Source organism: Papio anubis, chromosome 20 (genome assembly GCF_008728515.1).
Source record: "Papio anubis isolate 15944 chromosome 20, Panubis1.0, whole genome shotgun sequence".
NCBI classification, from domain to species: domain Eukaryota; kingdom Metazoa; phylum Chordata; class Mammalia; order Primates; family Cercopithecidae; genus Papio; species Papio anubis.
The window spans coordinates 44,175,703-44,201,958 of NC_044995.1; the positions used below are offsets into that span (position 1 = coordinate 44,175,703).

Genomic DNA, 26,256 nt, shown 5'->3' on the forward strand with positions numbered 1-26,256 from the left:
CGTATTGCAGTCTGCTGGCTTCCTTAAAGCATTTGCTGGGCTTATAACTAGTTTTTCTGTTTGTTTGCTTGTTTCTCTCTTTCAGCCCGAGGGACTGATGCCCTAAAAGGCTGGGCACCAGGTCTTGCCCAGTGGGGTGTATTCCTACCATCCAACTTGGCACCTGGCAGGCAGAAAGCGCTAAACCTGTCTGCCAAATACATGCCTACTCAAATGATGAGTGGGCAAATGCTGTCATTTGGCCACTTCAATGACTCCCTCAAGATCCTTAAAGATGCTGATGCAAATAGATAGCTTGGGATGTTTCTAGAGGCTCCAAAAATGAAGAGGAAACCCAGAGATGAATCCTGAGTACTCTCTGGTCTGAACTGCAACATGGGTCTCGAAAGCAGGGCTCGGAGCACACCCTGGGCAGCGAGTGGGATGCCTGGGGACACTGACCAGCAGTCCTGGGGGTATTCTCTATCCACATGGGGGCCTCCCAGTGGCTGGGCCCACGGCAGGCTGGCCCATGACTGCCCAGATGGGCAGCTGAGCGTGTTTGGAATTCTGGACCTGGGGTGTCATGATGTGTCACCAATGCCCTGGGTTTCCACTTGTAAGTCAACGACTCAGCATGGCCTCCTGGTTTGTACTGCATCCTTCCAAAGACCAGAGGAGGAGGACTGTGATACAACCACCTCTTTTATGCTACACCCCAGTTGCCTTGCTCATCCTGACTCAGCTCATAACCTCCCTTCAGCCATGAAGTAGCCAGACTTCAGTGGTTCTGTGTCAGTTGACACCCAGGAAACCAAGATGGTGCCCACGGATGTAAGAGGGCACCCACTGATCCGAGATGATGCCACCACTCCTAAGACGATGCCACCAGTCCGAGATGGCACCGACCAATCAAAGATGGTGCCATCACTCCCAAGACCATGTCACTGATCTGAGATGGCACCCACCAATCAAAATGGTGCCCACTGATCCAAGAGGGAGCCCACTGATCAAGATGATGACACGATTCCAAGATGGTGCCCATTGATCCAAGATGGTATTCACTGACCCAGGATGATGTCATTACTTCCAAGACTATGCCACCAATCCAAGATGACACCCCCCAAGATAGCACCCACTGATCCAAGATGGTGCCATCATTCTCAAGACCGTGCCACCAATCCAAGATGGCACCCAACCCAAATGGTGCCCACTGATTCAAGAGGGCACCCACCAAGATGGTGCCACTGATCCAAGATGGTACTACCATTCCCAAGACTGTACAACCAATCCAGGATGGCACCCATCACTCTAAGAGGGTGCCCACAACTCCCAAGATAGTGCCACTGATCCAAGATGGCACCCACCAATCCAATATGGTGCCACCACTCCAAGATGGCGCTGCTAATCCAATATGGCACCCACCAATCCAAGATGATGTCTACTGATCCAACATGGCACCCACAACTCCCAAGATGCTGCTACCAACCCAAGACAGCACCCACCAACCAATTTAGTGCCACCAATCCAACATGGCACCCACCAATAAAAAATGGCAACCAACACTCCAAAACGGTACCCACTGATAACAGGATAGTGCCACCAATCAAGAGAGTACCCACCACTTTGAGACGGTGACCACCTCTCCAAGATGGTACCCACTGATGCAAGATGGTGCCACTAATCTAAGACAGTGCCCACGGATCCAAGATGGCACCCACTAGAGGCGGCCAGGGGCAGGCCTTTACCTTTCAAGCGCCCTGATGTGGTCTTCCAGCAGAGCATGCCCTCCAGGTGAAGCTGCCGCTGAAGCATGTCTTCCTTGCGGAAGGTGAGCCCGTTCTTGAGTTTGCCGGAGGACTTCAGGTCCATCTTCCCTGCGATCTCCCTGAGGCGCTGGCCCTTCTCAAACTCGCTGACCTTGGCATCCACTTGTGAGATGATATCTTTAATGAGGCCCAGGCCTGGGTCAGTCTCAGAGTCCCTAGGGTGCCAGGCCACACATAAAGCAGAGAAAGTGAATTTTAATAATGAAGGGAGTGGAATGGAATGGGACATGGACAAAGGTGGACTGAGGGAGGTGGACGGACAAAGAAGGGTGGACAGGGACGTGGAAGAAGGGGACGGTGGACATGGACTTGGTGGATGGTGGATGGTGGAATGGATCTGGAGGGGTGGTGGACATGGATCTGAGGTGGAAGGAAGGATCCAGTGGAATGGATTCATGTGGACAGAAGGGTGGATCTGGACATGGTGGACCATGGGGTGGTGGACATGGATGGATGGTGGAAGGGAAGGAGGTGGAAGGAAGGGACATATGAGGGGGGTGGACACCATGGAATGGATCTGAGGTGGACAAGGAAGGTGGAAGGAAGGTGGACAGTGGAAGGAAGGTGGACATGGTGGATCCTTGGTACTTCCGGTTCAGAATTTGGGTGTTTAACCGTTTTTCGCATTTATCGTGACACTTTCGCGTTTTTCATTGCATAACTTCAGTGGACACGGTATAGCCTTAGTGATATTACTGGGATCTATGAGGTGTGTGGACACAGTATGTATGGGCGTGTGGGATCTATGAGGTGTGTGGACACAGTATGTATGGGTGTGTGGGATCTATGAGGTGTGTGGACACAGTATGTATGGGTGTGTGGGATCATGAGGTTATTATTGGACACAGTATGTGTATGAGCGTGTGGGATCTATGAGGTGTGTGGACACAGTATGTATGGGTGTGTGGGATCTATGAGGTGTGTGTGGACACAGTGTATGGGCATGTCTGGGATCTATGGGGTGTGTGTGGACACAGTATTATGGGCGTGTGGGATCTATGAGGTGTGTGGACACGAGTATGTGGGCGTGTGTGGGATCTATGAGGGTATGTGGACACGAGGTATGCTTGTAGAGTGTGGGATCTATGAGGTGTGTGGACACAGTATGTATGGGTGTGTGGGATCTATGAGGTGTGTGGACACAGTATGTATGGGTGTGTGGGATCTATGAGGTGTGTGGACACAGTATGTATGGGTGTGTGGGATCTATGAGGTGTGTGGACACAGTATGGGCGTGTGGGATCTATGAGGTGTGTGGACACAGTATGTATGGGCGTGTGGGATCTATGAGGTGTGTGGACACAGTATGTATGGGCGTGTGGGATCTATGAGGTGTGTGGACACAGTATGTATGGTGTGTGGGATCTATGAGGTGTGTGGACACAGTATGTATGGGTGTGTGGGATCTATGAGGTGTGTGGACACAGTATGGGCATGTGGGATCTATGAGGTGTGTGGACACAGTATGGGATGTGGGATCTATGAGGTGTGTGGACACAGTATGGGCATGTGGGATCTATGAGGTGTGTGGACACAGTATGGGCGTGTGGGATCTATGAGGTGTGTGGACACAGTATGTATGGGTGTGTGGGATCTATGAGGCGTGTGGACACAGTATGTATGGGTGTGTGGGATCTCTGAGGTGTGTGGACACAGTATGTATGGGTGTGTGGGATCTATGAGGCGTGTGGACACAGTATGTATGGGTGTGTGGGATCTATGAGGCGTGTGGACACAGTATGTATGGGTGTGTGGGATCTATGAGGTGTGTGGACACAGTATGGGCGTGTGGGATCTATATGAGGAATTGTGTGGACATGAAATATGCTTAATAGGTGTGTGGGGATCTATGAGGTATATGGACACAGTATGTATGGGTGTGTGGGATCTATGAGGTGTGTGGACACAGTATGTATGGGTGTGAGTGGGATCTATGAGGTGTGTGGGATCTATGAGGCGTGTGGACACAGTATGTATGGGTGTGTGGGATCTATGAGGCGTGTGGACACAGTATGTATGGGTGTGTGGGATCTATGAGGTGTGTGGACACAGTATGTATGGGTGTGTGGGAATCTATGGCTGATGTGGACACAGTATGTATATGAGTTAGTAGTAAGGATCTAGGAGTGTGTGGACACAGTATGTATGGGTGTGTGGGATCTATGAGGTGTGTGGACACAGTATGTATGGGTGTGTGGGATCTATGAGGTGTGTGGACACAGTATGTATGGGTGTGTGTGGGATCTGAGGTGTGTGGACACAGCGGTATGTGTGGAAGGTGTGGAATCTACGAGGTGTGTTCTCCAAGGCCACCACTCAGAAGACCCTCAAGATCACTTCCCAACTGTAATCTCCCGAGATGCAAATACTTCTCCAAAATAAATGCAACACCTCAGAGTTTAGTTTTCTGGTTTTGGCGGAGGGGAGGGGGACGGAGTCTGGCTCTGTCATCCGGGCTGGAGTACAATCTCAGCTCACTGCAACCTGTCTCCCAGGTTCAAGCGATTCTCCTGCCTCAGTCTGCCGAGTAGTTGGGATTACAGGCACCCGTCACCACGCCCAACTACTTCTTTTTTTTGGTATTTTTAGTAGAGACGGGGTTTCACTGTGTTGGCCAGGCTGGTCTCAAACTCGTGACCTCAAGTGATCTGCCTGCCTCAGCCTCCCAAAGTGCTGGGATTACAGGCATGAGCCACCATGCCTGGCTCAGAGTTTCGTTTTTATCCAGGTATAGCCTCTATCAAATGCAGAAGCTAAGGTGCAATTCAAGTGGCAAAACTGCCACGACTAGCTCTGCCATCTACTGCTTGGTAAACACACTCTCCTCTGTCCCAATCCCTTCATAAAAGACTCCCAGCTCAGCGTGGTGACTCACACCTGTAATCCCAGCACTCTGGGAGGCTGAGGCGGGAGGATCACCTGAGGTCGGGAGTTCAAGAGCAGCCTGACCAACATGGAGAAACCCCATCTCTACTAAAAATACAAAATTAGCCAGGCGTGGTGGCGCATGCCTGTAATCCCAGCTACTTGGGAGGCTGAGGCAGGAGAATTGCTTGAACCCGGGAGGTGGAGGTTGTGGTGAGCCGAGACTGTGCCACTGCACTCTAGCCTGGGCAATAAGAGTGAAACTCCGTCTTAAAATAAATAAATAAATTAATTCATTAATTAAAAAAAACGAAAAGACTCCCTCCACCTCCTGTTGTGGCTGGGATCTGGCTCCTCCCACTCCAAGGATGTAGCTTTTATAGCAGGGAAGCTTGTTCATCCTCTCATGGCCTGAATTCACTGGTGAAGCGAGAGCTATGGTCAGCATGGCCCTGGCTCCCAGAACTCCTGGCTGGACTGCCTGCCCTTCCCTGCCTCCCTGGCTCCAGGCACATTCCTTGCTCAGCCCTGGGCATGTGACACAGGGGCCATGTCTGGGTCTGTCTGAACCACCACAGCACCATCTCCATCCATTCATCCTTTCCACAGACACTGACACTGAGGGCCTGCACTGGCCCAGCCTGTGCTAGGGGCTGGGGGAAACAGTTGGCAAATAAAACCTGGCTCTTGCTTTCATGGTATTGACCACCCCATCTTTCTTGCATCAAAAACCCCAGGCCAGGCCAGGCTGGGTGCGGTACGGTGGCTCACACCTGTAATCCCAGCACTTTGGGAGGCCAAGGTGGGCGGATCATTTGAGGTCAGAAGTTCAAGACCAGCCTGACAAACATGGTGAATCCCCATCTCTACTACAAATACCAAAATTAGCTAGATGTGGTGGCGGGCGCCTGTAACCCCAGCTACTCAGGAGGCTGAGGCAGGAGAATCGCTTGAACCTGGGAAGTGGAGATGGCAGTGAGCCGAGATGGTGCCACTGCACTCCAGCCTGGGGGACAGAGTGAGACTCTGTCTCAAAACAAAACAAAACCCAGGCCAGATGTGATGGCTCATGTCTGTAATCCCAGCACTTTGGAGAGACCGAGGCAGGAGGACCACTTGAACCCAGGAGTTCCAGAACAGCCCGGGCAACACAGCGAGACCTCGTCTCTAAAAAAAAAAAAAATTTGTTTTTTAATTAACTGGGTGTAGTGCCATGTACCTGTAGTCCCAGGTGCTTGGGAGGCTGAGGTAGGAGGATCACTTGAGCCCCAGAGTTGGAGGCTACAATGAACTATGATTTCACCACTACACTCCAGCCTGGGCAACAGAGTGAGACTTTGTTTCTTTAAAAAAAGAGAAAAAAGGCCGGGCACAGTGGCTCAAGCCTGTAATCCCAGCACTTTCGGAGGCCAAGACAGGCGGATCATGAGGTCAGGAGATCGAGACCATCCTGGCTAACATGGTAAAACCCCATCTCTACTAAAAAATACAAAAAACTAGCCGGGTGCGGTGGCGGGCGCCTGTGGTCCCAGCTACTCGGGAGGCTGAGGCAGGAGAATGGCATAAACCTGGGAGGCGGAGCTTGCAGTGAGCTGAGATCTGGTCACTGTACTCCAGCCTGCGCGACAGAGCGAGACTCCGTCTCAAAAAAAAAAAAAAGAAAAAAAAAGGAACCCCAGCACTGAGCAAAGTGGATTCCCAAGGGAATTTATCCAGTCCGCTGCTAAACAGAGAGTGGGTGCACAGTGAGAGCCCCATGCTGCAGCAGCACGGGCGGGCGGGGTAGTGGGGAGAAGGCCTACCTTCCGTGTTCTGGATGATGCGCTCCACCAGCACTGGGTATTTGGTTATGCGCTGTGTAACCAGGAGAATGCACTCCTGCACACCAAGCCGCCGCCATCGGCGCACATTTGTGAAAACAGACAGCAAGATCCCCACATTAACATCTCGAAACGAGCACGGCGCCTGCATTAACATTCGGAAATGGACAGCCAGATCCCAACTTAACGACTCGAAATGGACAGCAAGATCCCGTGATTCGAAACGGCCGGCCGTGGCTCAAGCCTGTAATCCTAGCATTCTTTAGAGGCCGAGATCGGCTGATCACAAGGTCAGAGATCGACCATCCTGGCTAACACGGAAACTCCGTCTCTACTAAAAGTACAAAAACTAGCCGGCGGTGGCGGTAGCCGCCAGTCCCAGAAGCTACCGGAGGCTTTCAGGAGAATGGCGCGTGAACCTGGAGGCGGAGCTTTGCAGTGAGCAGAGATCCGCCACCGTACTCCAGCCTGGTGATGAGCCAGACCGCTCCAAAAAAAAAAAAAAAAAAAAACCATCTCGGAAACGACAGCCAGATCCCGCGATAATATCTCGGAAACGACAGCCAGATCCTGCATTAACATCTCGAAAACGACAGCCAGATCCCGCACACATCTCGGAACGGAAAGCAAGAGAGTCCTGATTAACATCTCGGAAATGATGGTGCAAGGCCCTTATTAACATCGCGGAAATAGACAGCCAGATCCCGCATTAACATCTCGGAAACGGAAAGCCGGATCCCTCATTAACATCTCGGAAATGGACAGCCAGATCCTGCATTAACATCTCGGAAATGGACAGCAAGGGCCCACATTAACATCTCGGAAAGGGACAGCAAGGGCCCTTATTAACATCTCGGAAATGGAAAGCCAGAACCTGCATTAACATCTCGGAAATGGAAAACCGAATCCCGCATTAACGTCTCGGAAACGGAAAGCCAGATCCCGCATTAACATCTCGGAAATGGACAGCAAGGGCCCGCATTAACGTCTTGGAAACAGACAGCCAGATCCCGCATTAACATCTCGGAAATGGAAAGCCAGATCCCGCCTTAACATCTCGGAAACAGAAAGCCAAATCTCGCATTTACATCTCGGCTCCTGCCCAATTAGTCAGCAATCGGCTGCCAAGGCTGGGGGCTCCTTTCTTTCTCAGCTCACCAGGACCTTTCCTTTGCCACTTTGGAGGAGACAGACACCAGATATCTGAAAGCAGGGATCACCTGCTGTACACACAAAGCCACCAAAAGCCAGATGTGGTGGTTCGTGCCTGTAATCCCACACTTTCAGAGGCCAAGGCAGGAGGAATGCTTGAGACCAGGAGTTTGAGACTAGCCTGGGCAACACAGCAAGACCTCATCTCTACTAAAAATTAAAATATTAGGTGGGCATGGTGGCACACTCCTGTAGTTCCAACTACTCATGAAGCAGAGACAAGAGGCTTTGTTTGAGCCCAGGAGTTTGAGGCTGCAGTGAGCCATTGCACTCCAGCCTGGGCGACAGAGCAAGACCTGACTCTCAAAAATAAAAGAAATGAGAACCAGCCAGGGGGTGGATATGGAAATCACCTGTCAAGCTGTCCACAAACACGATGTACAAATGAACACACACCGCCTAACCCATGACTGCTGGAACCCTCCAGAACTAGAGTGGGCATGTGCCTTTTGGTTGGGTCCCTGGGTGTGATACTGGCTCACTGCAACCTCCGCCTCCCGAGTTTAAGCGATTCTCCTGTCTCAGCCTCCGAGTAGCTGGGATTATAGGCGTGTGCCACCACACCTGGCTAATTTTTGTAGTTTTAGTAGAGATGAGGTTTCGCCATATTCCTCAGGCTGGTCTCAAACTCCTGGGCTCAAGTGATCCGCCCGCCTTGGCCTCCCCAAAAGTGCTGGGATTCCAAGCGTGAGCCACTGCACCCAGCCTGGGTGCTTTCTGATGCTCACCTCTGGCTAAGAACCAAAAGCTGTCACCCGACGCCCTCTCGGGAGCACAGCACATTTTCTGCTTGTTTGCTCCCGCTGCTCTTGTGTACGTTTTAGGGATGCCAGCACTTGCAAAGAGCCACTGAAGAGGCCCAGAGCCGCTGTGGGATTTGCAAGAGTCCATGACGGAGGCTTCACTGGAATCCCCCTCCTGGCTTCGAGGAACTGCGGCTCCAAAACGATCCTCTCCCTTTCCCACCTATCCTATAACACAATGAAGTTTAAATGCATGTCACTCCTAACTTTGGACCACGGGGCGTAGAATGCCACTGCAGAATCAAGTCCCGGCCAGGCCACAGGTGATGCAGCTCGTGTGGAATCAGCGGTATGAGAGCCTCTAAAGAGGTGAATGTTGATAGAACCAACTAGCCATCATCCAAGTGCAGTTTCTAGGATGCGGGAGGTGGGGTCTCCCTTGACTTGGCTGACTCTGGCTGGGCTTCGAGCACCTACCCACATTCACACAAAGGAGGCAGGAAGATCCATCTGCAGGCTCCGGGGGCAAACACGGACCAGCAAGGGGACAAAGGCTTGGAGTAACCCTCCTTTTTTTATTTTGTATTTTTTTGAGACAGAGTTTCGCTCTTGTTCCCCAGGCTGGAGTGCAATGGTGCGATCTCGGCTCACTGCAACCTCTGCCTCCCGGGTTCAAGCGATTCTCCTGCTTCAGCCTCCCAAGGAGGTGGGATTACGGGCACGCGTTACCACGCCTGGCTAATTTTTGTAGTTTTAGTAAAGACGGGGTTTTGTCATATTGAGTAGACTGGTATCAAACTCCTGACTTCAGGTGATCTGCCCGCCTTGGCCTCCCAAACTTACAGGGATTACAGGTGTGAGCCACCGCACCCAGCTGGAATAAACCTCCTTAAGACAGACAGCATCTCCAAGGCAAAACAGGCCGGCTCTGGAGGGCCAGTTCCTGGGGCAGGGCAGCCCCTTCAAACGATCCTTTGTGTCATCCAAACAGTGATGACACAGTGATGGTCAGCAGGTCCCATGCTGAGGGCTGCAGGGATCTCTCAGGGCTCACTGTGGCCTGGCAAGGAACAAAGTCTAGACATGCTTTCTTTGATTGATTTTGTTAATATGTGTATGTGTATATTTATGTATTTTATATAATAGAGATGGGATCTTGCTATGTTGCCCAGGCTGGTCTTAAACTCCTAAGCTCAACTGATTTTCCCTCCTTAGCTGCTGGAGTAGCGAGGGTTACAGGTGTGCACCAACATGCCTGGCTAATTTTTAAATTTTTTGTAGAGACAGGATCTTGCTATGTTGCCCAGGCAGGTCTCAAACTCCTGGCCTCAAGCGATCCTCCCGCCTTGGCCTCCAGAAGTGCTGGATTTACAGGCATGAGGCATTGCATCTGGCCTGCTTTATTTTACATCTCAGGATTCTACGTAAGATTTCACTGATGTGTTCTGAATGGAGTTGTGGTTAAAACCCAAACCAAACCTTGAAAATCACTGCTACATAACAAATGCCTTATAATTCCCAAGTCCCAAGACTCTACAATTCTGTGGAAAAACTTGACAGTGAAGAATATAAGTTTTTTGTTTTTTGTTTTGGAGATGGAGTCTTGCTCTGTCACCAGGCTGGAACGCAGTAGCGTGATCTCGGCTCACTGCAACCTTCGCTTCCTAGGTTTAAGCGATCCCTCTGCCTCAGCCTCCCAAGTAGCTGGGATTACAGATGCGTGCCACCACGCCCGGCTAATTTTTTGTATTTTAATAGAGATGGGGTTTCACCATGTTGGCCAGGACGGTCTCGATCTCCTGACCTCGTGATCTGCCCGCCTTGGTCTCCCAAAGTGCTGGGATTACAGGCGTAAGCCTCTGAGCCTGGCCAGAATATAAGTTTTTGATTAAAAAAAAAAAAAATTGTTTTTACCTTGATCAAGTTTTGAAATTTCTTGTTTTGCTGAAGCAGCAACTTGTAATGACTAACAGCTTCATTGTGGCCACTACAAAACACACCATACTTTTCTTTCATTCTCTCCCCATTTTCACCTGAAAACTGATAGACGAAAGAACGGAAATGTCAATTAAACACGAAAACTGCCAAAGTATATTTTCATCTAATTCATCTGACTCTGCTAAAATAAATATCAATTTATTTGCAATTCCACTTTATTTATTTATTTATTTATTTATTTATTTATTTATTTATTTATTTTTTAGAGACAGCATCTTGCTCTGTGGCTCAGGCTGAAGTGCAGTGGCACGATCTCAGCTTACTGCAACCTCCACCTCCTGGGTTCAAGCGATGCTCCTGCTGTAGCCTCCTGAGTAGCTGGGATTACACCAGCTATCATCAGGTGCTGCCACCACGCCTGGATAATTTGTTTTGAGACGGAGTCTCGCTCTGTTGCCCAGGCTGGGGTGCAGTGGCGTGATCTTGGCTCACTGCAACCTCCACCTTCTGGGGTCAAGTGATTCTCCTGCCTCAGCCTCCTGAGTAGCTGAGATTACAGGTGTGCACCACCATGCCCGGCTAATTTTTGTATTTTTAGTAGAGACCAGGTTTCACCATGTTGGTCAGGCTGGTCTCGAACTCCTGACCTCTTGATCTGCCCACCTCGGCTTCCCAAAGCGCTGGGATTATAGGTGTGAGCCACCGTGCCCGGCCAGCCAAAGCATATTTTCATCTAATTCATCTGACTCTGCTAAAATAAATATTAGATTTATTTACAATTCCATTTTCTTTCTTCCTTTTTTTTTTTAGAGACAGCATCTTGCTCTGTGGCTCAGGCTGGAGTGCAGTGGTGCGATCTCAGCTCACTGCAACCTCCACCTCACGGGTTTGAGCGATTCTCCTGCCACAGCCTCCTGAGTAGTTGGGGATTACAGGTGCCACCACCACATCCGGCTAATTTGTAATTTTTTTTTTTTTTTAGTAGAGATAGTGTTTCACCATGTTGGTCAGGCTGGCCTTGAACTCATAACCTCAAGCGATCCACCCCCCTCAGCCTCCCAAAGTGTTGGGGTTACAGGTGTGAGCCACAGCGCCCGGCTGCAGCTCCACTTTCTAATACGTCCTCAAACAGAGAAATGCTTCAGTTTGGGGCGTCTAATCACAAGGTGTCAAAAAGGTAAAATAAAAAAACCTGCTTCGGGGCTTTGCTACATCACAGATGCTATAAAACTTCCTGAGAGCCAAGAAAAAAAGTAAACGTCAGCCAAAGGACGTTAGAAACATAAAAAGCAGGCCGGGCACAGTGGCTCACACATGTAATCCCAGCAGTTTGGGAGACTTAGGCAGGTGGATCACTTGAGGTCAAGAGTTCGAGACCAGCCTGGCCAACATGGTGAAACCCTGTCTCTACTAAAAATACAAAAAAATTAGCCAGGTGTGGTGGTGGGCACCTGTAATCCCAGCTACTCGGGAGGCTGAGGCATGAGAACTGCTTAAACCTGGGAGGTGGAGGTTGCAGTGAGCCGACATCACACCATTGCACTCCAGCCTGGACAATAGGCTGAGACTTCATCTCAAAAAAAAGAAACATAAAAAGCAAAAGGAGTGTTCTTCTAATTAGTTGGCCCAGGATGCTTTGAGCAAATAGTTCGAGGTCACACGAGGGGCACAGCTCCCCTGGGTAAATCTTGGCCTAGGGTGGTCATTTGGGGTTAATACCACTACCATGGATGGTGCTGGTCCACAGGTATGCTTCCCTGCTTCCCCCCTCCCCCCCGATATCGGGTCTTGCTCTGTTGCCCAGGCTGGAGGGCAATGGCATGATCATAGCTCACTGCAGCCTTGACCTCCCATGCTCAAGCAATCCTCCCACCTCAGCCTCCTGAGCAGCTGGGACTACAGCTATACGCTACCACAGCTGGCTAATTTATTTTCACGTTTTGTAGACACAGGGTCTTGCTATGTTGCCCAGGCTGGTCCAGAACTCCTAGGCTCGAGCAATTCACCTGCTTGGCCTCCCACAGTGCTGGGATTACAGGTGTGGGCCACTGCACTCAGTCAATAGGCATATTTTGAATGGTTGAAAGCATAAGTGATTTGAACCAAAAAACAAAAACCAACCAACCAAACGAGCATAGAAGAATGTAACACTGAATAGTGTTCAGCCAGGGACACTGGCTGATTTAGGCCTCTGTGTTTCTAGAATATGAACTGCAGGCATCACTATAAGGGGCCCAGAGCTGTGTGTCCTCAGGGGAGCAGGTACTCAACAAACAGGAGCCACTCTCGTTTTATTATTCAAAGGAACAGACCAGCACAATGGCTCATGCCTGTGATCCCTGCACTTTGGGAGGCCGAGGAGGGAGGATTGCTTGAGGCCAGGAATTTGAGACCAGCCTGGGAAACAAAGCGAGACCCCATCTCTACAAAAAATAAAAAATTAGCCAGGCGTGGTGTTCCCTGGAGTCCTGGCTACTTGGAAGGCTGAGGCAGGAGGATCACTTGAGCTCAGGAGTTCAAGACCAGCCTGGGCCATATAGTGACACCCTATCTCTACAAAAAATAAAAAATTAGCTGAGCATGGTGGTGCACAGCTGCAGTCCCTGCCACTCGGGAGGCTGAGGTGGGAGGATCACCTGAGCCTGGGAGGTTGAGGCTGCATTGAGCTGTAACTGCACCACTACATTCCAGCCTGGGTGGCACAGCAAGACGCTATCTCAGAAAAAAAGAAGAAAGGGACAGAGACAGGGCAGAGGCTTTGAAGACTGTTGAGATGAACATGGCTGCACCCACCTGCTGAACCAGGAGGTCGCCGATTTTCTGGATGACATAATTCCGGTCGCTGCCCTCCTCCAGGGACTCCTGGCGGCGCTCCTTGAGCCGAGCGAGGAAATGGCTGTGCGTCTCCAGCAGGTCGTCAGCACATGGGAAGAGGCGGCCAATAGCCTTGCTGCTGAACTGCAGCTCCTCCTGCAGGGCCCTGGAGTACACCTTCAGCATGATCTTGAGAGTCCGCACGTGGTGCACCTCCGTCTGCATCAGCTCTGCAGGGACACGGACAGCAGGACTTAGCCACGCTGGCTCCACGGCCCTGCTGGGCAGTCATGGGTGCTGCCTGCCCTTCACGTACTGAACTGGCTTCTGAGAGTTCTCTGCCTAAGGCCTTGTGCCTTTGGGGTCTTTCTTACTTCCAGGGCATTCAGGGTTTAGAGTGCTGCAGGGGGTCCCAGCCTAAAGGAGCAGGGGAAGGAGACAGCCCTGGGACCTCCCTATCACAGGAGGGTTTTGTGCCCAGTGTCAACCCAACGGACAACATTTTAAGTCCGTGTGGTTTTTGTTTTTTTGTTTTTTGTGTTTTTTTGAGATGGAGTCTTGCTCTGTCACCCAGGCTGGAGTGCAGTGGCGCAGTCTCAGCTCACTGCAACCTCCACCTCCTGGGTTCAAGCAATTCTTCTGCCTCAGCCTCCCAAGTAGCTGGGATTACAGGTGTGCACCACCAGGCCCAGCTATCAAGTCTGTTTTTAGGAAGAAGAGTGTTCTGAGGAACACTCCTGTGGCTGTCAAAACTCACACGTCACATCTGTGTGTGTCCCTGACCAGACCTAGACTGCAATGAACAAGATGTTTGCGTCCCCCAAAATTCGTATGTTGAAATTCGAACCCCCAAGGTGATAGTATCAGGAGGTGTGGCCCTTGGAAGGTGATGAGGTCAGAAGGGGAGAGAACCTCATGGTGGGACTAGTGCCCTTAGGAAAAGGACCTGAGAACTGGGGGTGGTGGCTCACGCCTGTAATCCCAGCACTCTGGGAGGCCGAGGTGAGCAGATCACTTGAGGTCAGGAGTTGGAGACCAGCCTGGCCAACACAGCGAAACCCTGTCTCTACCAAAAAATAAAAAAATTAGCCGGGCATGGCCAGGCATGGTGGCTGATGCCTGTAATCCTAGCATTTTGGGAGGCTGAGGTGGGCAGATCATGAGGTCAGGAGTTCGAGACCAGCCTGGCCAACATGGTGAAACACTGTCACTACTAAAAATACAAAAATTAGCCAGGCATGGTGGTGGGCACCTATAATCCCAGCTACTCGGGAGGCTGAGGCAGGAGAATTGCTTGAACCCGGGAGGTGGAGGTTGCAGTGAGCCGAGATGGAACCACTGCACTCCGGCCTGGGCAACAGAGTGAGACTCCATCTCAAAAAAAAAAGAAATTAGCTGGGCATGGTAGCAGGCACTGTCATCCCAGCTACTCAGGAGGCTGAGGCAGGACAATCGCTTAAACCTGGGAGGTGGAGGTTGCAGTGAGCTGAGATTGCATCACTGCATCCAGCCTGGGTGACAGAGTGAGACCCTGTCTAAAAAAAAAAAAAAAAAAGGACCTGAGAAAGACCATGAAGACCTTGTGAGGACAGAGCCAGATGCCACCATCAGGAAGCCAGGAAATGGGGCCTCCATGGACACTAAGTCTGCCGCTGCCTTGATCTTAGACGCCCCAGCCTCTAGAACTGTGAGCAATAAACTTCTGTGGCTTCTAAGCCACCCTGTGTATGGTGTTCTATGAGAGCTGCCTATACGGGCTAAGACAGCACAAAACAAGGGAAGAAGAAGATGGATCTGGGCATTCAGCCAGATGCGTCCACAGGGACGTATTCTAACAAAATCCTCTCCGACCGTCTCTTCCCTGGCGTAGGAGGAAGGGCTGCACCAAGGGAGAAGACAGAAAGACGGAGGCCAGGCACCGTGGCTCACGCCTATAATCCCAATACTTTGGGAGGCCCAGATGGGCGGGTCACTTGAGCTCAGGAGATTGAGACCAGCCTGGGCAACATGGTGAGACCCCTGTCTCTACAGAAAATAAAAAAATTCGCCAGATGCAGTGTGGTCCCAGCTACTGGGGAGGCTGAGGTGGGAGGATTGCTCGAGCCCAGGTCGAGGCTGCGGTGAGCTCTGATTGTCCCACTGTACTCCAGCCTGGGCAATAGAGAGAGACTCTGTCTCAAGAAAGAAAAAAAAATAAATAAAGAGAGAAAGAACAAAAGAGGGAAAGAGAGAAAGAGAGAGAGAAAGACAAAGATAAGGAAGGAAGGAAGGGAGGGAGGAGGGAAGGAGCAGAGAAGAGAGTGGAGGGCCGGCGTGGTGGCACAGGGCTGTGGACTCCTCACCGTAAAGGACATCTTGTCTCTTCACCACCTCCCTCTTTTGCTTCTTGGCGTAGGCCGGGTCCACGGCGAGACTCCAGGACTCGGCTTCGAACTCGTGGCCGTCTGACTCAATCTCACTCCTCAGAGAGGCGGCGTAGGGATCTGAGGGAAGAGCGAGGGGCGGCTGCTGGGGGCCCAGAGCCATGTCACCCGGATTCCCTCCCGTGGACGTGCTGACACAGGCCCCAGCTCTTCCCAGGAGGGACAGGGACTGTGTGGCAGCCGCGAGAGAGCGGAGATGACCATACCTTCTACAAAAATGGACTCGGCGTTCGAAGTTGTGAGGGACAGAGAATCATCAGCTGTCTGCTTAAGTTTTAAAAACACAGAATCGGCTTCATCCATCTCTCCTGTGAGTGGTCTGGGTGCAAACAATAAAAACAATTGTTTTAGAAAAGTGAATTAAACACACACGCACATCCGATTCGATACTCTCCGAGAACTCTCCAGATTTTCACAGAAGCCTCAACTTTGTCTACAGATCATTTGTTTAAAATTGGGAGATTTGCCGGGTGCGGTGTCTCATGCCTGTAATCCCAGACTTTGGGAGGCCAAAGTCAGGCAGATCACCTGAGGTCAGGAGTTCGAGACCAGCTTGCCCAACATGGCAAAACCCCGTCTCTACTAAAAATACAAAAATTAGCCGGGCGTGGTGGCAGGTGCCTGTAATCCCAGCTACTTGGGAGGCTGAGGCAGGCGAATCACTTGAATCCGGGAGGTGGAGGTTGCAGTGAGCTGAGATTGTGCCAGTGAACTCCAGCCTAAGCGACAGAGTGAGACTCTGTCTATAGAAAAAAAAAAAGCAGGGGCGGGGGAGATTATCTGTCAATGTCACATCAGGATTTCTTCCATAGTAACTTCCTTCAATGTTTAGTTACATCCTAATGGGGTGTGGATTGCAGCGTCCTTGACAGACCACTGGAGCCCACTTGGGGCCCCTAGGATCCTGTCTACCAGGAGTTAAGTGGAAATGGCTTCATGGTCAAAGGTGGGAGGGCAGTCCTTACTCAGAGGAAAAAGATAATCTATTCCCTTTCCCACGAACTCATGGAATAGCCACCACAAACATATCAGCTTCTAGCATCACTGTGTACTTGGACACCGCTGCAGGCATTATCAAGGGAACCACTTTGAAGTCCTATAAAACGAGGTAAGGCACAGATAATGGGACACCACCTCCACACACACCCAGCAGGACTTTGAGCATCACCTTGAGTAAGGAGCCTGGCCTAAGGAGCGAGTCCAAGGATCCCCTGAGGCCACTAGGCAAACTGGCTCCACCAGGGGTTGAATACACCCCGGGTCACATCGAATATACCCCGGGACACATCGTTTTTGCAAAAAGGCGTGGATCCAGGAAGCAAGCGTTAATGGGAATTTCTCTGCTTGGCACAGGGGCTGCCGTGTGGATTCACACAGATCTAAGTCCGGGTCTCTCTGGGGAGGCTGTCAACAGCTCCCCGGGTAACGCCACCCACCCGAGGGCAGAGAGGGGACTCCGGCTTACCCGAGTTGCGTCCCAGGGCCAGCCGGGCTCGGTGTTGGCTGGGGACCCCCTTTCTGAGAGACCGTCATACCGACATTCCTGGACAGGGCCGGGCTGCCATCGGACAGGAGGGTGCCCCGGGGGTTCTCCTTGAGCGAGGCTGTGACAGAGGCAAGGACAGAGTTGGTGCTGAGAAAGTGGGTCGGGTAGCGGAGGTCGCCCGCGCGGAAGCCCCGCTCCGACTGCGGCCGCAGCACGGACAGGATCTTGGAGGTCAGCAGCTCGTTATCCAAGAAGACGTTCTCGCTCCATTTCCTGGGGAAAGAGCCGTAAAAAGACAGCTCGGGGCGGCCGGGGAGCGTGCCGTGCCTGTCCCCGCTTTTGGAGTGAGCATTCCCCATGTTCGCGCCCAGGGCTCCGGGACCCGGCGCGGTGCCAGGCTGGGCTGCGCCGTTTTTATGCCTCGGTGGGATCCTTCTAGAAAACAGAGCTGCGTCTTCCCTTGCTGTATTGGCTGAAGCAGCGGGTCTGGAGGGCAGGATATTGGTCCCCACTGTGACCATTTACTGTGGAAATTGCACAGTATTTGCTGCTTTGATAGAATAAAACAGGAAAAAAAAACCCTCTAGGCTCTCCCTTGGTCTTTGCAGGGTGTAAAAACCAAGTGAGCTGTTTCAGTTTGCTGTAAATAGTCTAAGATCATGAAACTGTGCGCCTGGCGCACTTCATGCCAAAACCTCGCACGTGATGATAATTAATCTGAGATCAGATGTTAGGGTGACTCTAAGACCCAGAGATGGCAAGACACGGTGTTTAGCCGCCCCTGGTCATCAGGACTCGAATAGAATTCTACCATCGAAGCGGACCTGAGGCTCCGATTCTGTTCCACACCGTGATTATAAACCAATCCAACATCAACAGGGGCTGCAAACAGTTGTCTACACCCATCTGTTCATTAATTTAAGGGTTCAGATCATAGGATACATGTGCCCGCGGATAAGCTCACCTACTCATGGAAAGATGCAACTCTTTTAATTAATTAATTATTATTATTTTTAGAGACAGTCTCACTCTGGCTCAGGCTGGAGTGCAGTGGCCGACCACAGCTTACTGCAGCCTTAAACTCCTAGGCTCAAGCAATCCTTCTGCCTCAGTCTCCTGAGGAGCTGGGATTATAGGTGTGCTGTATAATTTTAAAATATTTTATTGTAGAGAGATGGGGGGCTCACTATGTTGCCCAGGCTGGTCTTGAACTCCTGGCTTCAAGTGGTCCTCCTGCTTTGGGCCTCCCAAGATGCAACTCTTAATAAAGCTCAACTATGGCCGGGCGCGGTGGCTCACGCCTGTAATCTCAGCACTTTGGGAGGTCAAGGTGGGTGGATCACAAGGTCAGGAGTTTAAGACCAGCCTGACCAAGATGGTGAAACCCCGTCTCTACTAAAAAAACAAAAAACAACAAAAAAACCCCACAAAAATTAGAAGGGTGTGGTGGCAGATGCCTGTAATCCCAGCTACTCAGGAGGCTGAGGCAGAGAATTGCTTGAACCCGGGAGGCAGAGGTTGCAGTGAGTGGAGATCGTGCCACTGCACTCCAGCCTGGGCGACAGAGTGAGACTCTGCCTCAAAAATAAAATAAAATAAAATAAATAAAGCTCAACTATCATTCATTAGGTTCAGTTTTCCCCTCCTACTTGACAAGTGTAGTTGAGATGGGCTACTTGGCTAGTTTATTCTTACATTTTATAAAATTGTATCTTCAAGCTCTGCCCAGATAAGGACAAAGAGTAGCATTAAAAAGAAATCTGGGCTGGGCATGGTGGCTCATGCCTGTAATCCTAGCACTTTGGAAAGTAGAGGTGGAAGGATCGTTTGAGGCCAGGAGTTCAAAACCAGCCTGGGAAACATAGCAAGACCCTGTTTCTACACAAAATAAAAAATTAGCTGGGCACAGTGGTGCACACCTGTAGTCCCAGCTACTCGGGAGGCTGAGGCAGTAGGATCGCTTGAGCCCAGCAGTTCAAGGCTGCAGTGAGCTATGATCGCGCCACTGCACTCTAGGCTGGGCGACAGAGCGAGACCATCTCAAAAAAAAGAGAAGAGGGGAGGGGAGGGGAGGAGAAAGGAGGGGAGAAGAGAAGAGAAGAGAGAAGAAAAATAGAAATCTGATCTGTCAGGCTGGGTGCAGTGGCTCATGCCTGTAATCCCAGCACTTTGGAAGGCCGAGGCAGGTGGATCACCTGAGGTCAGGAGTTTGAGACCAGCCTGGCCAACATGATGAAACCCCATCTCTACTAAAAATACAAAATTAGCTGGGCATGGTGGAGAACAACCGTAATTCCAGCTACCCGGGAAGCTGAGGCAGGAGAATCACTTAAACCCGGGAGGCAGAGGTTGCAGTGAGCCCGACATCATGCCACTGCACTCCAGCCTGGACAACACCAGTGAGACTCCATCTGAAAAAAAAAAAGAAAGAAAAAAGAAAAAAAAAAAAAAGAAATCTAATCTGTCCAGTGGCCTCCTGGCTCCTAGGTACTGACATACCACTGGTTTGTCTATGTTACAGGAAGAGAGCAGCTGGAAGTCTCTTTCTTGGGAACATGGAGTTATAAACCATGGGGTGGGCAGAGCTTGCCCTAGTGGAAAATGTACTCACAGCAGCTCTCCTGGGAGAGGATTCAGCATTCTGAGCAACTTCTTCGTTTTTTTTTTTTTGAGACAGATTTCCACTCTTGTTGCCCAGGCTGGAGTGCAACGGCGCCATCTCGGCTCACCGCAACCTCTGCCTCCCAGGTTCAAGTGATTCTCCTGCCTCAGCCTCCCGAGTGGCTGGGATTACAGGCTCCCCACCACCACACCAGGCTAATTTTGTATTTTTAGTAGAGACAGAGTTTCTCCACGTTGGTTAGGCTGGTCTCGAACTCCCGACTTCAGGTGATCCGCCCGCCTCGGCCTCCCAAAGTGCTGGGATTACAGGCTTAAGCCACCGCACCCGGCCTCTGAGCAACTTTTAATTTAGCTGTAAATTGAAGGTGATTGTTAACGTGCAAGTGGGTGTGTGTTAGAGATTTTCTGGCAGAGGAGCCAAGAATTCTCGCCGACTAAGACATCAGCCACTAAGCTGTGTGACAGCACATCGCACACATACTCAGTCGCTGTTCATTCTTTCCACGGCCCAGCACAGCGAGGATGACATTTGTTCAGTGGCCAGAAACATTCTGACGTCATGATAATACATGACTAACAATTCCTATTATTATAGGAGACAAAGCAGTTGACGATGTAATTCACAAAGCAACACCTATGTAAAAAAACAGGAATCCTGAACCAAAGGCGACACGGTCCAGGACAGGCATTTCCTGCCACTTCTGTCCAACAACTCCACCCAGACGATTATGACCTAAACATACAAATACGGTGCAAAACCCGAGATGTATCCTTTGCCCAGCAGCATCCTGGCATGGCTGACACATGGTTGCTTGTGGACTGAGGTCCTGACTGAAATCAGATGAATTCTGCTCTAGCACAATAGTCCATAGAAGAAAAAGTCACTAAAAACAGCATTTGGCCAGGCACGGTGGCTCACACCTGTAATCCCAGCACTTTGGGAGGCCAAGGGGGGGATCATTTGAGGTCAGGAGTTCAAGACCAGCCTGGCCAACATGGTGAAATCCTGTCTGTACTAAAAATACAAAAATTAGCTTGGCGGTGGTGGTGCACACCTGTAATCCCAGCTACTCAGGAGGCTGAGGCAGGAGAATTGCTTGAGCCCGGGAGGCAGAGGTTGTGGTAAGCCGAGATCATGCCACTGCACTCCAGCCTGGGTAACAGGAGATGGATCCTGTCTCAAAACAAACAAACAAACAAACAAACAAAAAAATAAAAACAAAACAAAATACTTATGTAAAAAAGCAATACCAGGTCAAAAATCAGGGTGGTAGAAAAAGGAAGGAAGGAAGGAAGGAAGAGGAAGGGAAGGAAGGAACGAATGAAAGAAGGAAGGAAAAGAAGGAAGGAAGGAAAAGGAAGGAAGGAAGGAAGAAGGAAGGAAGGAAATGCTGATTAAAAGAATTTTAATAAACTGGTAATAAATCTATAGGAACAGATGTAAATCTTTCTGATTCGTGAGTTTTCACATGTTGGGGTCATGACCAGGGGACACCAGGTTAGAGACCAGCCTGGGCAACACAGTGAGATCTCGTCTCTTAAAAAACAACAACAACAAATTAGGCAGGCATGTTGGTGTGTGCCAGGAGTCCCAGCTACCTGGGAGGCTGAGGTGGGAAGATCGCTTGAGCCCTGGGGTTCAAGGCTGTGGTGAGCCATGATTGCCCCACTGCACTCCAGCCTGCGTGACAGAGCAAGACTCTGAAAAAAATGAAACAAAATGAAATAGAATAAGAGGTGGACAGTCATAAATACAGTCTTCCTGGAACACGTGTGGCCGCTGAAATAGCTGACGGGTCAAGACATGAGTCAGTGGCCCTGCCACAGACCCGCTGCATTGATTATGTCCTTTATTCCGTATTTGTGATGCTTTGACCTCTTGGGGCTTTGCTGAGCATGGATGCATAGCCCCTCCCAGGGCTGGCCAGTTTCTAGAAATAGTAAACGGTCTGCAGCCAATGCAGAGCTCAGACCCCCAGTTGCCTCCTTTATGGGGCTGTCACACTCCTGGCCGTGGTCCCGCTGCCCTCATCACCTCGGGGTCCCGTCCTGAGCCTGCTCACCCTGCCTGATCCATTTGTTCCCCAGGAAACCACAATGAAGATTCCTGTCCATATTTTCCCCTGTCCCCCAACCGACCCTGGTGCTTCCCCGTGTGGCCCCTGTGTGGTGTGCCCTGCCTCCTGCTTCCAGAGGACTGTGAATATAGCAGCTGCTTCAGGCGAGGCCAGGCGGGATCCCCGAGGTCAGGGAGATCGAGACCATCTGGCTAGCTGCGGTGAGGCAGTCTACTAAAAGCAAAAAAAACTAGCGAGAATGGCGGCCTGTAGTCCTTCTCGAGGGAGGCTGAGGCAGGAGAATGGCGTAAACCCAGGGCGGAGCTTGCGGTGAGCTGAGATCAGCCACTGCACTCCAGCCTGGAAACAGAAGCTGAGACTCCGAATGCAAAAAAAAATAAATAAATAAATAAATAAATAAATAAAACTTCTTCCTTCCTGATGGTCATTTCTGGGTCTGCGAGTCTCAGCATATTGGGTTCAGACAAATCCCAGGTATCCTAAAACGACAGCTGCCCAGGGACCAGAGGTCTGCTTGCCAGGGATGGGAGAGCCTCAGATCGTCTGCCACCTTTTTTTTTTTTTTTTTTTTTTTTTGGTGGAGATCTTCTCTGTCACCCAGCCTGAAGCGAATGAGGGTATCTCGGCTCACGCAACTTGCCTCGAGGTTCAGTAATTCTCCTGCCTCTGGCCTCTGGTAGCTGGGATTACAGGTGCCTGCCACCTTGCCCAGCTAATTTTTGTATTTTTAGTAGACGGGGTTTCACCATGTTAACTTCCAGGCTGATCGAACTCTTGACCTCAAGTAGTCACCTGCCTCGCCTCCCAAAATCTTTCGGGATTACGAAGTGACTAGCACCTGGCCTCTGGGAGTGTTTCTTTTTGGGGTTCCTAAATTCGTGCGGTGACTCTGTGAATACACTAAAAGCCCCTGGGTTGTGCTCTTTAATGGGTGCATTGTATGGTCTGTGAATTACGTCTCAATAAACCTGCTCAACCAACAAATTCACACCTGTGATGGACAGGCTTCCTTCTGCGGTGGGGAGAGCAAGATATCTGGTTTGCAGTTCAACATACGGTGGGAATTAGTCGCTCTGCTCTTGGCTCCGAGAGAGACAGGGATACGTATTTATCTCCTGCTACGGTTTTTCCTACAGCAGACGGCCATGGTGCTTGGGGTTCAGCTTGTGCTGTCCAGCACTTTCTGTGCAGCTGCAAAAGCTACTCAGAGTCTAATTAGCGCCTCCTGCCCACTGCTGAGAGGTGCGATCGATTGGCGAGCACCTGGCCCGCTGTGGCCACTGTATGCCGCAGAGCTCTTTCTGCAAGGGGACCTGGAGGATGGATGGAAAGAAGTGAACGGTGAAAATCAAAACAGTTCTGACCTGAGGGGGAAAAAAATATACCCCATTCTCAGCAACAAACACAGACGGTGGCCTATCTTCAGGGTGATTTTTAAAAGCTGGTTTTGTCTTGATTTCGTAAATTCAAGAGTAGTCTCTGGCCAGGCACAGTGGCTCACGCCTGTAATGCCAGAATTTTGGGAGGCTGAGGTGGGAGGATCGCTTGAGGCTAGGTGTTCAAGACCAGCCTGGGCAACATAGTGACACCCTGTCTCTATAATTTTTTTTTTTTTTTTAAACACTAAAACAAGAGCAATCTCTGAGCAAGTTAGATGACAAAGCTTTCGTAACAGGTGTCAGGATTCCACCTGCATTACTTTACTGGGACAAAAGATTCCATATTTTTCTTCTTCTTCTTCTTTCTTTTTGTTTTTTATGAGACAGATCTCACTCTGTCACCCAGGCTGGAGTGCAGTGGCGCGATCTCGGCTCACTGCAACCTCCATCTCCCAGGTTCAAATGATTCTCCTGCCTGAGCTCCCCAAGTAGCTGGAATTACAGGTGCCCACCACCATGTCTGGCTATTTTTGTATTTTTTGTAAAGATGGTGTTTCTCCATGTTGTCCAGGCTGGTCTCAAACTCCTGGCCTCAAGTGATCCGCCTGCCTCAGCCTTACCAAAGTGTTGGGGTTACAGGCCTGAGCCACCACACCCAGCCTAAGAGCCCAGACTTTTTTTTTATTATTTTTATTTTTGAGACGGAGTCTCACTCTGTCGCCCAGGCTGGAGTGCAGTGGTGCAGTCTTGGCTCACTGCAAGCTCCGCCTTCCGGGTTCACGCCATTCTCCTGCCTCAGCCTCCCGAGTAGCTGGGACTACAGGCGCCCGCCACCATGCCCGGCTAATTTTTTGTATTTTTAGTAGAGACGGGGTTTCACCATGTTAGCCAGGATGGTCTCGATCTCCTGACCTCGTGATCCAGCTGCCTTGGCCTCCCAAAGTGCTGGGATTACAGGCGTGAGCCACCGTGCCTGGCCGACCCCAGACTTTTTGTAGTGCCTCTGTGCTTCCTTTGTGACTCAGTCTCTCATAAATCCTGTAAGTCACAGGCTTTGTCCTCTGATATCCAAGGACACTCCTCATTAGGTCTTACAGGAACAGGACTCACCAAAAATTACATGAAAATGGCTGAGTAGTTACTAGCCTGTTCAAAGTAATATTCAAGAAAATCCTGATACACTTTTTTTTTTTTTTTGAGACAGTCTTGATCTGTCACTTAGGCTGGAATGTAGTGGCACAATCTTGGCTCACTGCAACCTTCACCTCCCTGCAGTGGTGCAATCTTGGCTTACTGCAACCCTGCCTCCTGGGTTCAAGTGATTCTCCTGTCTCAGCCTCCCCAGTAACTGGGACTACACGTGCGTCCAACCACACCCAGCTAATTTTTGTATTTTTAGTAGAGATGGAGTTTCGCCATGTTGGCCAGGCTGGTCTCACACTCCTGACCTCAGGTGATCTACCCGCCTAGGCCTCCCAAAGTGCTGGGATTACAGGAGTGAGCCACTGAGCCCAGCCTGCCTTGGTTTTTTTTTTTTTTTTTTTTTTTTTTAAGAGAGACAGGGTCTCGCTCCATCACCCAGGCTGGAGTGCAGTGGCATGATCATAGCTCACTAAAGCCTCCAATTCCTGAGCTCAAAGGACCCTCCGGCCTCAGCCTCCTGGGTAGCTGGGATTACAGGTGCGTGACACCATTCCCAGCTAATTTAAAATTTTTCTGTAGCAACGGGGATCTCATTATGTTGCCCAGGCTGGTCTTGAATACCTGGCCTCAAGGGATCCTCCCACTTTGGCTTCCCAAAGTGCTGGGATTATAGACATGAGCCACTGTACCCGGCCCTGATATGACATATTAAGTGACTGCCTTAATTGGTTTCAAATTGTCTTTTATATATAATCTAAAGGCACACTGACTTCTAGAAATGCCAATTTGTAAGCCTAAATTGCAGATTCCTGTATATAGCCTCTCACTTGTAAAGGCACCCCAACCATCTTTTGAAGGCAGCTGGGCCCTGGTCCATAAGTCTCCACAGTTTTCTGCAAAGGACTGTTCAAGAAACACATGGGGCTGGGAGTGGTGGCTCAAGTCTGTAATCTGAGTACTTTGGGAGGCTGAGGCAGGAGGATCCCTTGAGCCCAGGATGTCGAGACTGCAGTGAGCTATGATGGCACCACTGTACTCCAGCCTGAGTGACATAGCGAGACCCTGTCTCTGAAAAAAAAAAACAACAAAAAGAAAGAAACAAGTGAACCAGACAAGTGTCTCGGTTTCAAGGCCTGGCCTCAGAAATAATGGCTTCTTTTCTCACATTTAGGGGGATTTTCTGTCCCCATCCATCCTTCTGTTCTTTGTTTAGCCCAGACTTTTCTTTTAGGCTGAGAGCGCAACCTGGCTCTAGAGAGTTCTAGCAAGCACTGGCTTACCGGCGAGTGTTCGAGAGACAATTAGAGAAAATCTGATGCCAGATGAAGTTTTCAGTTCACAGTTCCTGCCTTTTCAGCCACCTGGGAATAGACTAAATCGATGAGAAGGCGACTTCATCGATTTCTCTTTCTTGCCTCATTTTGATGTTACACAAGCAAGACAGTATTAAAAAGAATAAAAAGGTAGGAGGAAGAAAAAAACCCCTTCGTCCCACACCTCAGGGGAGAAAGAAAAATTTAAAAAGACATCTTGCAGCTTAGAAGGTAAGTATGACTCAGAATATTCTTCCCAAACCTGGTACTATCCAAAAACAAGAAACAAAACCAAAAGCCGCCTACTTCAAATTACATGTCAAACCCCCAAAATACCATTTAAAAAAAATGTGGTAATTCGTAGCAACAGGTCTTACTTATTGAGTGCTTCTTGCATTCCAGGCTGGGTCCTGAGGACCTAATATTTTTTTTTTTTGAGAGGGAGTCTCACTCTGTCATCCAGGCTGGAGTGCCGTGGCATGATCTTGACTCACTGCAACCTCCACCTCCCGGGTTCAAGCGATTCTCCTGCCTCAGCATCCTGAGTAGCTGGGATTACAGCCGCCCGTATCCATGCCTGGCTAATTTTTATATTTTTACTAGAGACGGGGT

General features: G+C 50.2%; 1 protein-coding gene and 1 long non-coding RNA gene across 9 annotated transcripts in view; one reads left to right on the top strand and one right to left on the bottom strand.

Annotated features, from left to right (window-relative positions):
• The window catches only part of ARHGEF18 (Rho/Rac guanine nucleotide exchange factor 18), a 124,618-nt gene that overhangs the window by 17,358 nt on the left and 81,004 nt on the right, over nucleotides 1-26,256 (bottom strand). The window contains exons 12-19 of the mRNA XM_031659062.1: nucleotides 17,089-17,227; nucleotides 15,830-15,942; nucleotides 15,543-15,683; nucleotides 13,180-13,430; nucleotides 10,359-10,488; nucleotides 6,255-6,589; nucleotides 2,070-2,116; nucleotides 1,728-1,963 (exon numbers count right to left, since the gene is read on the bottom strand). Coding sequence (XP_031514922.1) covers nucleotides 1,728-1,963; nucleotides 2,070-2,116; nucleotides 6,255-6,589; nucleotides 10,359-10,488; nucleotides 13,180-13,430; nucleotides 15,543-15,683; nucleotides 15,830-15,942; nucleotides 17,089-17,227 — 1,392 coding nt within the window. The remainder of the gene's footprint in view (nucleotides 1-1,727; nucleotides 1,964-2,069; nucleotides 2,117-6,254; nucleotides 6,590-10,358; nucleotides 10,489-13,179; nucleotides 13,431-15,542; nucleotides 15,684-15,829; nucleotides 15,943-17,088; nucleotides 17,228-26,256) is intronic.
• LOC110741882 lies at nucleotides 2,513-4,175 on the top strand. 8 transcript variants are annotated; one of them, XR_004180404.1, is made up of 5 exons: nucleotides 2,676-2,726; nucleotides 2,899-3,221; nucleotides 3,369-3,573; nucleotides 3,765-3,871; nucleotides 4,087-4,175. It is a non-coding gene; the product is annotated as an uncharacterized LOC110741882 (long non-coding RNA). The 8 variants fall into 8 exon arrangements; XR_004180407.1 differs by having other exon boundaries at nucleotides 3,369-3,514; nucleotides 3,747-3,871; XR_004180406.1 differs by having other exon boundaries at nucleotides 3,369-3,432; nucleotides 3,747-3,871; nucleotides 4,087-4,171.